The sequence below is a fragment of the Oryctolagus cuniculus genome, chromosome 2, assembly GCF_964237555.1.
Source record: "Oryctolagus cuniculus chromosome 2, mOryCun1.1, whole genome shotgun sequence".
Classification (NCBI taxonomy): domain Eukaryota; kingdom Metazoa; phylum Chordata; class Mammalia; order Lagomorpha; family Leporidae; genus Oryctolagus; species Oryctolagus cuniculus.
The window spans coordinates 148021899-148038751 of NC_091433.1; the positions used below are offsets into that span (position 1 = coordinate 148021899).

At 45.1% G+C, this 16853-nt stretch overlaps 1 protein-coding gene across 9 annotated transcripts in view; it reads right to left on the reverse strand.

The window, feature by feature from the left end:
* SPTBN1 (spectrin beta, non-erythrocytic 1) overlaps positions 1-16853 on the reverse strand; it is a 213234-nt gene that overhangs the window by 47114 nt on the left and 149267 nt on the right. For all 9 annotated transcript variants that reach the window (XR_011386645.1, XR_011386646.1, XM_051838931.2 and 6 more), the window contains 6 exons: positions 10661-10834; positions 7188-7279; positions 5515-5595; positions 5041-5156; positions 1667-1779; positions 732-919 (listed from right to left, as the gene is read on the reverse strand). Coding sequence is in view for 7 of the 9 variants with exons in the window: in XM_051838931.2 (XP_051694891.2) it covers positions 732-919; positions 1667-1779; positions 5041-5156; positions 5515-5595; positions 7188-7279; positions 10661-10834 (764 nt within the window). In the remaining 2 variants the exon portion in view is untranslated. The remainder of the gene's footprint in view (positions 1-731; positions 920-1666; positions 1780-5040; positions 5157-5514; positions 5596-7187; positions 7280-10660; positions 10835-16853) is intronic.

The following is a 16853-nucleotide window of genomic DNA, read 5'->3' on the forward strand; positions in this document are numbered from 1 at the left end:
AGGGTCCACAGCACTCTCCTATTAATCACCTCATTCAAGATTTAAACTGTAAGTCCTGGATGAAGGACTTCATTCAGAAAGCATGGCTGAATGCATTCAACATAGATTATTTGGACTATCTACTTAGTTTATTTTTCCATGGGTTTCAGAGACATTACCAAGGAGGCTGCAACCGAGTGGGGGAGTGGGGGTTTTCAAAAAAACAATGATTTTGGACTAAGAGAGAAGATAAACAAACCTTATTCAACCATTTCAAGGGCGAGGCAAAACTGGACTTGAACTGACATCCAACTATGGTCTTTATCTAACACGGCTAATATTTACAGATTCGGCTACACATCCTTAGGGGCCTCATTACAGGTTGCTGCCTTAGGTCCACCTATGGATTTATACAACACATTTAATCTGCTAATTCTCTATGATCCAAAAAACAAGGAATTCTGAAGCAAACACTGGAAACACAGGTTTTGGTAACATGTTGGGGACGTGTATCATTTCTTAGTATTCTCATGCACACTTTACGTCACCGGCTCATTTAAACTGGAAAGGACTCAGAAAGGGCACAGCTTGTAACATCTCAGTAAAACAGAATCAAATGAAAGGGAGTGTAGGCCGCTGGTGAGAGGAATTCCATGAAGGGATGAGGTCAGAGGAGCTGGAAAATGGGGTCTGCTGGCTGCAAGGAACTCGCTTCCCTTATCAATGGTCATGCATTACTATTTGTGTCTTACTTGGGTGGTTTCTCCACAGTGCGGTAAGTGTTGAATGCCTGAAGCTGTTGTTGAACCCCGACTAGCGAATTGGCAAATTTGCGGTTGTTCAGAATAATGATGGTTTGTTCAATCCACTCCAGGAGGTCAGAGGCAAGTGATTCATACTTTTCAATCATTTTTTCTGTTTCAATAGCATTGTCAAGCACCTGTAAATAATCATTAGAAAAACTGAAAAGCAGGATCATATCCCCATGTAAGGAAAACATGACAGCAACCTTACATGAGCACATGCACACTAATGACAAGCTTGGAAACAGGTCCACACTACTTCAGCACAGCATTTTAACTCAAGGAACCATTTGTTATTAGGCACCCAGACTGTGGCTAACACTTGTGAATAATGACAGCTTAACTCAACTATAACTGGTTCGGTAACCTCCCAAACTCCAGGCAGAGATTCTGAATGACTTCTTGTAGCCTAATCTCCACCGACTGCTACAGAAACAAAAAGGACTCTCGTTTGGTCCTGTTCCCATGGATCTTCCATTCTACCACTCGGAGACTACAATACCATCTGGGTGGAGGTATGTGGCATGTGAGCATCAGCTAAGTGAGAAGTAAAAACAATACAACTGAGCAGTCTTTCTAACTGCCCAGGACACTGGCCAACTCAACCTAAGATTTTTAATACACAGTTTTCTGGGAAGTTGAGGAGAGGGGGAGCTTCCGGGTCTGAGATTCTTCTCCAACACTTAAATATTTCAGCCACCCCTCCTTCCTCCCATTGCTGTTGGGATGAAGACATTCCTACCTAATACCACGACTTGGAGAGCCCACTGCAAGCTGGTGTCTCTGCTGCGGCACGTTGTACATGCTCAGGGGAACCAGGTGCTCAGTGGAAGCACAGTAAGACGTGAACCTAATGAAGTCTCACAGAACTGGTGTGAGCTCACCTTTCCGATTCGTTTTCCTTCAACAGCCAAGGCCTTCATCTTAGAGAAGTAGTGGTAGTAAGTCACCACGTAGGTGATGATGGACTTCTCATCAGGGTGGTCCACACTGATATCTGTAACCCAGAGAAGACGCTGTTGAGAGGACCACTCACTCACAGGGCCACCATTCAGGCAGCAGGAACAACTCAGAACTATCTACCACACTGAACAGTCCAGCATCTTCATATTTTTAAAACAGAGTTTGGCCAGCACTGCATTGATTGCAAGGATAATGAGGAGGAAGTCATCTCAGTCATCCATTTAACACACGAATATTCATAAAATGCCTTCTCCAGACATGGTATGTTCCTTACTGGCTTCCCTCTACGCCAAAATGGGCTTGTGTTCTTGAGTTCTCATTTCTACCTACGGCACCAGAATCTCCCCTGATCACACAGTCTTGGGACATCTTTATCTCCTTGTTAGTCATGTTCAGTCAGTCATAGAATCCTTACTGTCATGCATGGTTCTGACCGGCCCAGTCACTGACACAACCAGACCTGAAACAACGGCTCTCTCCCTTAGTTTTCCTACTGCCCACTTCAATCGGTGCACCTAGACTGATCTTCCAGAAGCATAGCTGGGAAGACACTTCCTCCAGCTCAAAACTGTCATTCAATCTGAAGTATCAAGTGTAAGCCCTCTAGTCCTCTAGAATCTGGCTACAATTTCCCCTCTTTTTTCCCTATCTGTCCATTCCTCAGTATTCATCACGCCAAGTATTACTCCAGATAGTTCTAATTCCATAGCCTGCAACTTCTCGGCACTACATACTTTTTTTTGATAGGTAGAGTTATAGACAGTGAGAGAGACAGAGAGAAAGGTCTTCCTTCCGTTGGTTCACTCCCCAAATGGTCACTACGGTGGGCACTGCGCCGATCCAAAGCCAGAATCCAGGTGCTTCTTCCTGGTCTCCCATGTGGGTGCAGGAGCCCAAACGCCTGGGCCATCCTCCACTGCCTTCCCGGGCCACAGCAGAGAGCTGGCCTGGAAGAGGAGCAACTGGGACAGAATCCAGCGCCCATATGGGATGCCGGTGCCGCAGGCAGAGGATTAACCAAGTGAGCCACAGCGCCGGCCCCGGCACTACACACTTGTATCTGAACCAAACCTGACTATTCATTATTCCCCATACACACCCCACAATTTCCAATACACTTCTTTTACTCACAATTTCCCTTGGCCGAAAACGGCCTTCTCTACCTCACTGACTTCTTAGTATCTTTTGTGGTCTAGGTCAAAATTCCCCACTCTGATATAGCTGTTATTGGTCCCTATAGCTGGAATTACCACCTCCCACCTGCGTTCCCTTAGACTTTGTTTAAATGGACTCACAGCCTACTTTCTGCCAGAAACTCTAATTACTTATATTTATGCATGTTTTATTTGCCTTATAAGACTTAGTTCCTGAGACTAAGAATCTTGTCTTAGCAACACCCTGTGCCACTTCGCTTTCCAAATTCCTGGTGTGTTGTCTTGCACAAAGTTGAGTAGTCAACAAAGAGAGGGAGCAAGTGAATGAAAATGGTAGTCTGGGGTAATGGTAAAACTGAGTGAGGCAGTCAACCTGGGATACACTGGGAAGAGAAGATCCATGATAGCTTTTAACTCATGTATCAAAGGCTCTTTCTTAATGAACATTCATATACACACCTTCATTTCTACCCCAACAGCCCTGTGTAAGGCAAGACTGCTTCTCTTATTTTAAACCTGAGAACACTGGGGCACAGGACTGGGATGCTCCCTGCCTGGGGTCAGCAGGCAGCCAATGACAGCTCAGCCAGAACCACAGCTACTGTTGCCACACCATGCTCCTCCTATGTATGTTCAATCCCATCAAACTATGCCCAATGGACAGAATGGCAATCAGAAAAAACTGCCAATCCTGTATGCAAATCAACACAAAATGTTGTCATAACTGGAAACAAAGGCAGGCAAAACCTTTCTTTTTTAACTTATCTGCAGACAACTTGAGGCACTGGACAACTAACAATAGCTACGGATAACTAACAATCAAGTGATATCAGCCTCCTTTTTTAGCTCCATGTCTTGTGATCCAGGAGTCATCAATCCCCTATTCATACTGGGCAGTCATTAAAAAGATTAATAAAATGAGCAAGTTATTAAAAAATGTTGTCACTGTGACAGGAGAAAAATAAAGGTTCTTTATCAAAGCACAAAGAGCTAGGTCTAAGGAAAAATTTTTCCCAGAGAGAGGTAGGGGTTAAGCTGGAGATTTACTGCAACTCAAGACATTTTAGTTTTATGTTTATAATGAAAAGAATCATTTAATGGGTTAGCACAAAGATAATTTTATCACAGCCTTTTCTGTAGTGAATATATCAGCCAATCTGATGCACTGGAAAACAGCGAGAAGTCTGCTTGGCTGCCTCATGACCTCAATCTGCCCTTGAGGAGTTAAACTTCCTGTACTATATTTGTAAGAACTTTAAACTTCCACTCACATACTACAGTTTTTTTCTTTCCCTGTTACTTGCTCACAGCTGGGAGGATCTATAAACTTGCAGCACTACAAACAAATTTTCTGTATTTTAAATGCTTCTCAAAATTAGAAAAAGTTCTTATGAGAAATCTTGCTAAATGGAAGCCTACAATTAGGATTTTAAGCAACAAACCTAGGGGACTGCCCCTTGAAAGTCAGCTCCCTGTCTGTCCACCTGATATCAGGCTCTGGGGTCCTGGTGTGGGGATCCACGGTAGAAGCGAGATGGGTTCCACACAGAAAATGGGACACTCAGACATAAGCAGAGACTATTGACTGCTGGCCCTTCTGCCACCCATACGTCTCTCTTTTCTGCAGGCACCTTTCACTGGCAAATAGCACAGTCTTCTAATAAGGCCTCTGTCTCAGGCTCTGCTCATTCCAAGGCATTTGGATCCTCACCTTTGGATGAACGCCAGTCAACAGCATCTGTTGAGGGCTCATACCAACCTATTTTGAACACCAATGTCAAGAACTGTCAATGACTCTCAACTATCTGCTAAACAACCTTTAAAGTTGTAGTCGGTGGGCCCGATCCACCTTTCCAGTGGTACCCTCTTCTGTTTCGTCCCATTCCCACTGAGTCCTCCTCAGTCCCTGAGGGTGCCTTCCTCTTTACTGGTTCTGTGCCTCTGATCACGCAAGTTCCTCTGCCTAGAATGTCTGCTCCTTCAGACTGGATTTAAACCATATTTATCTTTTTTCCCAATGTCACCCTTTCCACAAATCCTCAAGTAATTCCCCTAACCAAAATTAAGTCCCTGTTCCTTTGATAAAAGCAGATAAAACAACACTGATGTGAAAGTGCTACATTTTATCCCCTAGTCCTTACCTTCAGGGTCCAACAATTTAGTGAGGCCGAGGTGCTGCTCTGCCAGGTTAAACGCATTCTGCAGATTGTAGTGTGCATTGGATTTCTTTAGTTTGTCAAAATCTATCAGGTCGGGCCTGGGCAGAACACAATAAAAATCATGGCTTGGAAACAAATCATGTAACCAGTGACACATTATTACTCCAAAGATGTTAACCTAACCATTTAGTTGAGTAAAACTCTATGAGACTATGCAGTCAGCAGACAATGAAGTCTGATCCTTAAATAAACACTTCAAAGGTTATTAAAAGAACAGAAGATAATGCACAAACTTGTTTACTTCTTTGAGGGAATTTCCATATTCTCCCTGTTATAGGGAATGCTGGAATTCCCACCATCTAAGGCAGTGAATATAAACATCAAAAGCCACCCAGATGTCCTACAGAATGGCAACACTCTGCCTCACTACTGTCAGCGTGATGCCACCCAACCTACCGGTGTTTGTGTATCAGTGCGTTGAAGGCCATGCCGTCCCTCCAGCTAGTGGTGAAATTATGAATGTTGACATTGGGGTACCTGCCAAGGACAAAGCACAAGAGAAAAGCAACAAAATTATTAAATAAAGGCTTCTACTTTTGCTAAATGTGGTGTTAAAAAAAAGTTTGCAAGCATTGTGAAATCCAAGATAGTGAATAGTGAACATCAGCAAGGAGAAAGCATCCCCTCAATTTCAACTTGCTATGAAATACAAATACAATGTACATCCATGTGGTTTTTCTCACTTATTCAATCTCACAAAAGATATGAACTGCGCCCTGCATTTAAAACGCTAGTCTTAGGAAGCGGCCACGACCTAGGCCCATCAGAGGTCTCTGCTTCCACTGGCTTCCTACTCCACTCATCAGGACATTAGCACCTGCTGTCACCAAGATCTGAATTGACCTGGTTGTGTGACAATCAGCTTTCTTTTTTCCTATCTTTTAGTTGGATGAACTTTTGAAGAACAAGTATCTGTGTGAAAAAAAATGCCATTTGAAAACCACCTCGCAATGAACTGGCTATTCTACACCATCCTGAAAATTAAAAACTTAGTGCCTGAATTGATTCATACCTTACTGACCTTACTTGATCTCCTAATTGGGTCATAAGGTACAGTTTCCTCACTTCATGTTCATTACACTTACATCTTCATTTTCAAAGTAGTTTTGACAGTAACTCTCTAATCCGATATAAAACTAGTTCTCATCAAGTATCTCTGGCCCTAAACAAATCTGAGAACTTACAGGTTTCACATCAGCTGAGCCCTGACAATTTTCGTGAGCAATAGAAAAGATGCAGTTCTATAAAAATATCTTCATTAAAATTTCAGTGAAAGAACATTAAGGGGTCTCTAAAGGTACATGGAAATTTCTATTATAAAAAAACAAAATAAACAACTTTTAATTCTATTTTTCATGAACTTTTTGAAGTACCCTCAGAAAAGGAAAATGGAGACGGATAATGTCCAAAGATTATTCATTTAAGTTTACTGTGTAAAGCTCCCCAAAATGGCAGAAATGAAAGGGAGGAAAAAACTCATAACTGCATTGTTAATGTCATAGATGTGATTCTTGAAAATGCTTTCTGGATTTTAAAATTCAAAATACAAGGCTCTTTGAGATTTCTTCAGCTCGTTGTGATTTATTTTTATTTATTTGCCTGCAGTGGCTGGGGCTAGACCAGGCTAAAGCCTGGAGCCTATAATCAGGGTTTCCCATATTGGTGGCAAGGACCCCACTATTTGAGCCATCACCTGCTGCCTCCAGGCTAAGCATCAGCAGGAAGCTGGAACTGGAAGCACAGCCAGGACTCAGTCCTAGGCATTCTGATATGGGATGCAGACATCCCAAGTGCTATCTTAATTAGTGCACCAAATATCTGCCTTTATAGGGTTTCCTTAAAAAGAGAAAGGAACTGATTTTAGAGACATGACAGATTCAAAATATAAATCAGAACTCCTTCTACTCTGAGAACTAGCTGACATGTCAGCCTATCGACTGCTTACGAAGTAACAAGACTTCTCAATGCAACCAGTGGAAAAGATACCTGTCAACACCTTCTAAGTGACGAACCACAGTGGAACTCAGCCCTGGAAGCAGCAGCCACGATACCCTTGAGTTCACACTCACCCAGCTGTCTTCATCTGGCACCACAACAGCAATGCATCCTTGGCAGATTTCTTCTCTTTGTTGTCTTCAGTTTCCACACTGATATCCTGGATCTAAGATTTACAAATAAATAGTAGATATATAAATGGGTCAGCTGCCTATCAAGAGCCACTGAAGAAGACAGGGCTACACAAATATAAACAGTTAATTTTCAATCAAAGCCCTGCCCTGCAGACTACCTGCACTAGGTGTCAATGAAAACTGTTTCCTGAAGTTAGGGCTCACCTCAGAAACATCAGCCACAACTTGGTTTTCTACTGTGCACAGACATGAGGCTACAGGGAAGGTGGGCTACCTGCCTGGCTTTCCAGCACCTGGGGGAGGTCACTTCTGGCCCTGAGAGAGACCACAGTGGTTCACACAGCAGACACCTGCAGCCTCACCAGGCCCCAGAGAAATATTAAGTTCAAATTTTCAAAACCAAACATTGTTTTTATCGGGGTGCAACTTCAATGGTGAGAACACTGTGTGTACCATTTCCTGAAAGTGGACCCAAACTCCCAGAGAAAAAGTACACTTGAATGCTACGCTCCCATGGTCTGCGTTTGTGAGTCCCCCAGGGGCAGCGTGTCTTTATGCATTATACAACATACCTGGGCTCCTGGCACCAATGTCAGGCCCGGCCTGGGTGTGAACAGAGGTTCTACCACCTATTGTATGTCCCTGGTTGAGATCCTCAGCCTTCCCATCTGAGGAATAGCAACAGCTACCAGCGGCTACCTCACAGTACTGTTGTGTACTTAAATGTGACAATGAACATGAAGTGCTGAGCTTCATAAATGACATGGTGCTCAGCAATGGTATTTCTTGGATGAGCAGCCAGATACCAGTTATGTGACTTTAGAATTTAGTACTCTGAATATCTTTTTGTCTTTAATTTCCTTTCTTATAAACAATATAGGATACAGGCTGGGAATGAATGGTGTTGGCCCAGGTCATCTGTCACTTCCCAGCACTAACCACTCCAATCCCAAGCTTCTCTGCTCTGGCCCCATGATATCTCTGTCCACTCAATCTACAAAAACTTCCCATATTCTTTTTGAAAAAGAGCAGAGGGACAAACTACCAAATTATAATATTAAAAGCTAGAAGCTTTCAACTAGGAAGCAAAATAACTATACTCTTAATGTGGTAAGAATAGGATGTCTGAATTTGCATAAGCTCCAAACTCAATTATAATCATTAGCTCATGTGCAAAAAATGGATATAGAATGACTAATCCTCATGCAAGGAAAAGCAGGCTAGAACTGTGCCAGTTTTCCTACACTTCTGTGGCAATACGGGTATCCCTTTCTAAAGCATTCTGAAAGAAGAATTCAACTGTTTAGACCAGGCAGACTCCAAGACTGCCAGTTCCTTTCGCCACAATTCATGCTAAATAACCAGCAAGTAAAAACCTATGAGTCACCATCAAGTATTTAATGGGTATCTACTATGCATATGCAGGACAGGTCATATCCTGGGAGCTATGGGGAGAACACGACATGAACGAATACACACACACACACAACTTAAGAATTATATTCAGGAGCTGGGAAGAAGAGACCTCTGTAGACACATAGAAAAATTTCACCAAGGAGACAGAACATGTGCTGGGCGCCGGCTGACACAGAATCAACACGTATTTGTGGAACAGGTGACGATTTAATAAAGCTGCTGGAGGAAGCAGAGTCATGTAAGACACCAACACTGCAGGCCATGCAGTAACACCAGCAGCCCATGCTTCTTGCCTCAAAGGAAAGGGAGAAAGTACGCATCAGCATTTATAGGTTGAAGTATAGAAAAAGGAAAGCTGGCAGGAAGCTAATTAGTCAATGACTCAACCCAATTCACGCTGAGAATCCTGAAAAAGGTGCTGTGTGTGCCAGCTCCCCTGACATGAGCACTGACCCACTGACAAGCCATGAGCAGGATACCCTTCCATGCTCTGACCACTACAGGCCAGAGGCGACAGAAATACAATATTTTACTCTGCAAAACTGGAATGGAGCTCTAGGAATGTCCTGCTCATTTCAGCTCCATTAGAACACATACTGAGAGCAGTTAATTACTGAATTTAATGGCAATGCCTCTGTTGCCACTCAGGAACTAGATGACAGAAACCTGCCTTAGAGTTCTGGGGGGGTGGAGTGGAGGAGGAGAATATGCCCCTTGATTGTTGTAACTACCTCCCGTGACAATGCCACTTCCCACAGTGGCTCCCTCCTCAAGCCTACTAATTAGAATCGCTGGAGCTGTCCCGGGAACCTGAATTACTAAGCAGCTTTTCTGCAGCATTGGGCATGCGACATCAGCTGGTTTGGAAGCCAGCCACTCGGGGGCATCTCTTTCTGCTAACTCCAGCTAACTCCACTGTAGCCTTCCTCCCAGCCACGCCTGAGGGCACTAAAACTCAAGTCTGATCCCAGGGGAAGTGAGAGGGGGAAGGCTGATTTCAGAGTTTCAGCAGAAAACAAAGACGGCTATAAATTTGATTTTCCATTTTCCTTTTGTCGTGTGAGATTTTTATTTACCCAGAAAAATCAGCAAGATCTTTATCAAAAGGGCAGCAGAGGACGGAGGGGCAGAGGGATCAGTCACCAAGGAGACAGCACTGTTAGCGTATCTGTTTGCAGTCACCTGACACTACGTGCCCACATTTCAAATGGTAACTGAAAAGCGGGAGCTTCCCGAGTGTGTGCCTGCAGGCAGAGCCAGTCACCGGGTGGGAGGTGTAGCCCAGTTCTGAAACACCGAGATCACACTTGTGGGGTCAGAAACACCCAGTGAAGCCTTGACTGGCTGTGGACTCCTGGGCAAGGCTCCAAACTTCCCTTGGGTTCTCGGGTTTCCTCATAAAGCAGAACTGGACATAATGACCTTGAGGACACCTTCTGGCTCAAAATATTTGTGTACCTACAGCCTTTCCACCAGCCAGGTACTGCAAAACCATCCTCAGCTCAAACAAACATAAGACATTTGTGCTTTCTCCCTGAAGACGATTCTTCACATTCAACGGAGAAAGTGAAGGTGAGAAGGGAGCCCACACACGTACCAAAGCCCTAAGTGGCTTCTCTTAAACATATTCTGTAACACATGGCACAGCTTGGTGAGGTTCAGTCTCATGTTAGTGAGCCAGCCTCAGCCACAGGCTTGTCTCTTTGCTCTTGAAAGCTGAGCGGCCCAGACCACACATCTCAAGGTGTCAGCGCAGTCGTGCGCAGCCTGGAAGCACACACAGCGCCAGTGGGTCACATCTGACAGGAGGACCACAGCTTCCAGGGATGAGTGACTGCAGAAGAATGTAGCAGCACCCACAGGCCTACAGGACAGCAAGGGACACAGGGCTCTGCACACTTGACCGAGATGAGGCCTTCCTGGGCCCTCTGGAAGGAGGCCAACTGTATGGGGATGCTCACACCAGGGGGCCGACCACCCTGGGCCAAGTGCCTCACCTGGAAGCGCAGGATGATGGTCCAGATGAGGCCGAGTGTCAGCCGGTGGTTCCCATCCACAATGTCGTGGGACCCCATGTTCTCAAGATGGACTCTCTGCTCCTTCAGGAACTGAAGGGCCTTGTCTACGTTCTCCAGACAGTGGATGCGCATTCGCCCCTTCGTGGGTTTAGGCTAGAGAGGGGGAGAGCAGAGGTGGAAACAGATCATCAAACAAGGCAGAGGCAGGCCCACATTATAGGCAGAGCCACGCACGCCGGTTCACGCAGCCCTCCCACCTTAACCAACACTGTGAACCCCATGTGCACTCATTTGGCCCAAGAACCGCATTTATCTAACAGTCTTAGGAAAGTTTATAAGGAGATGGTAACAGATTTCTTCTCGGATAGATTTGCTTAATTGTGGAAGCTACACAATTTACAAATTGGCATAGAACTATACATTCAGAAAAAGGAGAACACAGTTTTAAGAGGGTTTTTCAATGCTATGTCGCTGTCCACACTCTCTTTTTTTTTTTGCAGATGCATGGCAAAATGTCTGGAGCATTTTCTGATGACTTTAAATTTAATCATAGGTTTGTTCCTTGCTCTGGGATCTTTGCTAAGGTTTGGCTCAAAATGAAAACAAGGGACACATCACTAAAGCTGAATTTCCAAGTGGTGGTTTTGTGAGGTGTGTGGCTGAAGAGTCAAATCAAAGCCTGAGACTTGCCAAAAGAAAGAAAAAGGGGAAAATATGGAGTTGTCTCATTTGAACAGCCCAGCCCACACATTCCTTCCTTTGTATCACAATCTAAAAGGAGTCCTCAGAAGGACAATTTTATGTGTATATGCTACATATATATCTACCACATCTCTACTGTGCCCACTATAAATATGCACTGCATACATCTATAGTGAATACATTTATATCTGCGCACTAAACAACCTGTGTGTATGCCAATTACGCATATATGTACAAGACTTTCAACAGGTCTGTTATCTACTGTGCCATGCCCAAGCTCATGCCCTCCCCTGCCTGGCTCCATCCTTCCCACCCTGCCCTCTACTTCCTATTCCTCCCCTCTAGCAGAGGCTACCCTTGGGCTCACGTCACCACCTCTCATAGACTGCTAAGGAAGCGCACACCTGGTGCGACAGGAGGAGGCCTGAGGCTGGCTCATCCGGCAAAAGCATCCCAGCTCCCACACCAGCCCCACCTTCCAAGTCTCAGGTCAAGGCACGTCTTTCCATCCTGGAGACATTTCCAACCACTCAGTTCTCATGGGACTTCCTTTCCTTGCAACACTACACTCTTACGGCTCTGATCACAGAGCCCAGGAATGAATCATCATCTCATCATGCTGCTGTTGTTTCCTGTATTGCTCTTATCACTTCCAGCACGTCTGGGTGGGGGCTCTCTGAGGTCAGGGATGATGCTCTTTATGGACTTCTGCGTATTCTCCGCAGTCTCTGGTTCAGTTTCAAGCACAGAGAATGTGCATAGCAAATTGAACACCCAGGCTTGATCCATGCTGTAAACTTGTTGAATGGGAGAAAGCCAGCCAGGTGTGTGGCCCCTGAGCACACCCAGCCAAGGGAGGCAGTCAATCCTATGTTAATACTTGCTTTTCTCTCTGTAGTTAAGATCCTCAGTTATTTGCTAGATGGGAAACATCCAAAAGGAAGATTATCTGGGTAACAAGTGGCCATTCTAAGTATGCTCAGTTTTAGATTTTTTTTTTACTTTCTTCTACAGAAAAGATCAAGCAATAATTGAAGAATATGTTGTGACACTGATGAAATAAGATTATAAGCAGAGGCCTCACTACAGTGGTAAATTCTATTTTCAAATAAGAGCAACAGAAAAAGAAACGTCTCTAAAAATGTAAAGTTCTTCATTTTATTATGGGTGCTTTCTAACCTTAAAGATGGAGGTGGGCAGGAGACTGCTCTTTATAAACTTCAGAACTAATTTAATCCAAGTATGTGGGAAATGCTAGGATTTGTTATCTGTGTTACGCCAGGTGACAACACTACATCAAAACCAGGCAATCATGGCCAATACTGTGGTGTAGTGGGTAAAGCTGACGACTGTACTGCTGCCATCCCATATGGGCACTGGGTTGAGTTCTGGCTGCTCCACTTCCAATCCAGTTCCCTGTTAATGCACCTGGAAAAATGTTGGAGGATGGCCCAAGTTCTTGGGCCCCTGTACCCATGTGGGACACCTGGAGGAAGCTCCTGGCTCCTGGCTCTGGATCGGCCTAGCTATGGCCTGTACGGTCATTTGGGGCATGAACCAGATGAAAGATCTCTCTCTCTCTCCCCCCCCCTCCATCCGCCCCCTCACACCATGTGTGTCTCTGCCTCTCTTTAACTCTGCCTTTCAAATAAATAAATAGATCTTCAAAACAAACAAACAAACAAACAAACCACCAGGCAATCCAATGAGGCAGGAAGAGGTCAGACAAAACAGAAAAAAAAAAAAAAGTGCACTCCATCTAAACTCCTGTGACTTGATTCTGTAGATGCTGTCAGGCTGACACAGGTGAACCTCTCAAAGGCACACCCATCATCATCTGGGGCCAGACACCTTAGGCCGCATCTTCAGGCTCTTCTCCACAGAGACAAAGGTGTGTGCGGGACCAGGAAAGAGGCTGCACAACTTGGCGGTCTGCTTCTCCTGGGGGCTCTTTCATTTTTTCTAACAATCTCTCAGATCAGCTATCATTCCTCATTGCTGAAAAAGTGACTATCGGCAACAGCCCTTCATTCTTCTCATATCCAGGTGGCTTCTGGACTGCGTGAGACTTCTGGTTAGAACCTGCCTCTGAGCTGAGGGTAAGGATGGTGGTACAGGGATAGGTCTGTCTGCTGTTCAGAGGACTTTTCCTTTCCTCTTGTGTCAACGTCTGTGCACCTGCCTAGTGGGTGTGCCACCTACATTTAGGGGCTATTTCCACCGTGAAGAAAACATCTTCCCGCAGGGGTAGGTAGGCAGAGGGTGGGTGGAGCTCTGCTTTCCTTCCTCTAACGTTTTATACACATGCTTAAAATTTCCCTGCTGTTCTTCACATCTTCTAAAACATCAAACACACACAGACAAACCAGAGCTACAAAATGTGCTTTTGTTGGGCAATTTTGTTACAGAGAATAATGATTCTAATGGCCAAGTTCCAGTGGTAACTTCCCCCACTTGCTAGCAAATTGGTGCTTCACTTCTCAAGTTTATCTATAAAGTGGGGATAAATACTGCAGTTATCTCACAGGGCTGCTCTACATGAAATGGGAAACAATCGTGATGTTCTCGCACCCATGTGTCTCTACCAGCAAAGGGGCCCTTCAAGCAGTTTCTTCCTCTACTCCCTAAAACAAAGAGAGGGACTCTCTCCTTTCCCTGTGCCACTTGGGCTTCAAGCTGTTTAAAATCACATGCTTCCATGTAGACAATGCATGTGAGGGTGGAGAACTCTGCCAATAAGTGCCAGAAACGTTGATATACATCAACTGAGAGGCAAGTTAAAACCAGAAGAGAAGAGGCCCAAACACTCGTATAATGACAATATTCTCACTGCACCACTAAATCAAACCCTGGGCTATGGAGAAAAGAAAGCACAGGAAAATGTGGCTGATGGTGTCCTGAGGGAGGGGGGACATGGTGAGATGGGAAGAGGATGTGAAAATGCCCAAACAGTGGCCCTCGTGACTTCTCACATTTTAAGAACTATAAACTTCAAAACTTATTAGGAAACAAGTCTGGAAAACATGATTTACAGAGAGATATTAAGTAAATATTATTATTACTGCTATGCAACTAGTAATTCACGAGGAAAACTACTGCATGGCAGAAGTTGCTGGGAGATCTGTTTTATCATTGTCCTACCTCTCTATTTTCCAACCACTTTCCTTAATTGCATTTTTTTTAAAAAAAGATTTTACTTATTTATTTGAAAGAGTTACACAGAGACGGAAGGAGAGGCAGAGAGGTAGGGAAGTCTTCCATCCACTGGTTCACTCTTCAACTGGCCGCACAGCTGGAGCTGCACCGAGCCAAAGCCAGGAGCCAGGAGCTTCTTCCAGGTCTCCCAGGTGGGTACAAGGGCCCAAGGACTTGGGCCACCTTCTGCTGCTTTCCCGGGCCATAACAGAGGGCTGGATGGGAAGTGGAAGAGCTGGGGCCAGCGCTGTGGCGCAGTAGGTCAATCCTCCACCTGCGGCTCCAGCATCCCATATAGGCACTGGTTCATATCCCGGCTGCTCCTCTTCCCATCCAGCTCTCTGCTATGGCCTGGGAAAGCAGTAGAAAATGGCCCAAGTGCTTGGGTCCCTGCACCCGTGTGGGAGACTTGGAAGAAGCTTCTGGCTCCTGGCTTCGCATTGGCACAGCTCTGGCCACTGCGGCCATTTGGGGAGTAAACCAACAGAAGGAAGACCTTTCTGTCTCTCTCACTGTCTGTAACTTTACCTCTCAAATAAATAAATAAAATCTTAAAAAAAAAAAAAAAAAGAAAGGAAGTAGAGGAGCTGGGACTTGAACCGGAGCCTATATGGGATGACGGCATTTGGCGGCTTTACCTGCTATGCCACAGCGCCAGCCCCCTTGATTGCATCTTATCAGAAACTCACTCATCTTCAGAGGACTATTAACCCCCTCTTAAGACAAAAGGATACACTAAACATGGTGAAGTTAGGTGACATTCTGGTGGCAGAACATGAAGAAGAGTAAGAATCAAGACTGCAAATCAATACACCAAATCTGACATCTTCTATTCACTTCTAAGAGGGCACCTGAAACATTTGAGGGCCCAATACTTGGGCAAGTTTAAGCAGTAATAACTACAGGAAACACATTTTAACAAATGACAAGGATCTCCACACTATCCACAGAAATGTGATGTCTGAGTGTACAGCTCCTAGGATCTAAAAGCCCCCAGCTGCCATTTATGGAGCAACGACCATGTGTTCGTGTATCTGTATTACGTGGCTTATGGCTGTGATCACGTGAATCCTCATAATACCCCGGTATTACTGTAATTCTCAATCTTGTCATTTCATAGCAAGTGAAGTTATCTGCGCAGCTAGTCAGCATGTGGCCAACTCCAAAGCTCATTTATTTTTTAACTATACACCAAGAACCTGGAACACAGAATACAAGAGAGCATGGCAAAGTCTTCCTTGTGAAGGGAAGTAAGAGCTTCCCATCTGGCAGACAGTTTTCTTTCTTTTTTGTTTTGTTTTGTTTTGTAGAACTATTTTTGTATTGCTAACCTTTGTGTTCTCAATAGGAAGAGATAACAATGGATAAAGCCACACACAATGGCACGCGGGGGTGTCTCAGTGATAAACACTTTCTGAAGCCTCCTTCAGTGGCACATTCCTCAAGGAAAGGAGTGCTGCCTATCTTGCCTCCCTTAACCACCATCAGATTCCTAGGATGACAGGGCGCTGCTCGCATTCCCACGGCAACGTGCACATTTCTGCCCTGTACCACTACTGATGGGACAGCCTGAAATGCCATTCAAGTGGAGACAAGGATCCCTAGGAGACTCAAAACCGCCCAGCAGGTTTTGCGGGCTGGAAGGCAGTTCCTCTGAGGAAATGCCTATTTTAATGGATTCTCCTTTAAGTCATCTGATAAAGCTTCCCTTCCCCTCTTCACACTACCGTCTGTGCTCTGCTCTGCTCTCCTTCCTTCCCTCTCCTTTTTTCTTTTCGCAGGAGTTTTTCCTGTTTCCCCTTCCCAAGTCCCCTTCTAGTCTTGTAAGGCACCTTCTAGTCTGTATTTTTACCTACCACACCTCTATCCCCAAAGCCATATTCTTTCTAACTTTCTAAAAAGTGGAGAGGGAATTATGGGCTCAACAACCACCTGTAGGATCTGAAAACACAATTCTAATTGCTCACTAGAGCTGCTCAGTCTAAGCCTGGCCTCTGAGAAGCAATGAGGCCTTGGGCAAGTTCTCCTGCATGCCAAAGCCCTTAAGAAAAGAATGAGGGGGCCGGCGCCGCGGCTCACTAGGCTAATCCTCCGCCTTGCGGCGCTGGCACACCGGGTTCTAGTCCCGGTCGGGGCGCCGGATTCTGTCCTGGTTGCCCCTCTTCCAGGCCAGCTCTCTGCTGTGGCCAGGGAGTGCAGTGGAGGATGGCCCAAGTGCTTGGGCCCTACACCCCATGGGAGACCAGGATAAGTACCTGGCTCCTGCCATCAGATC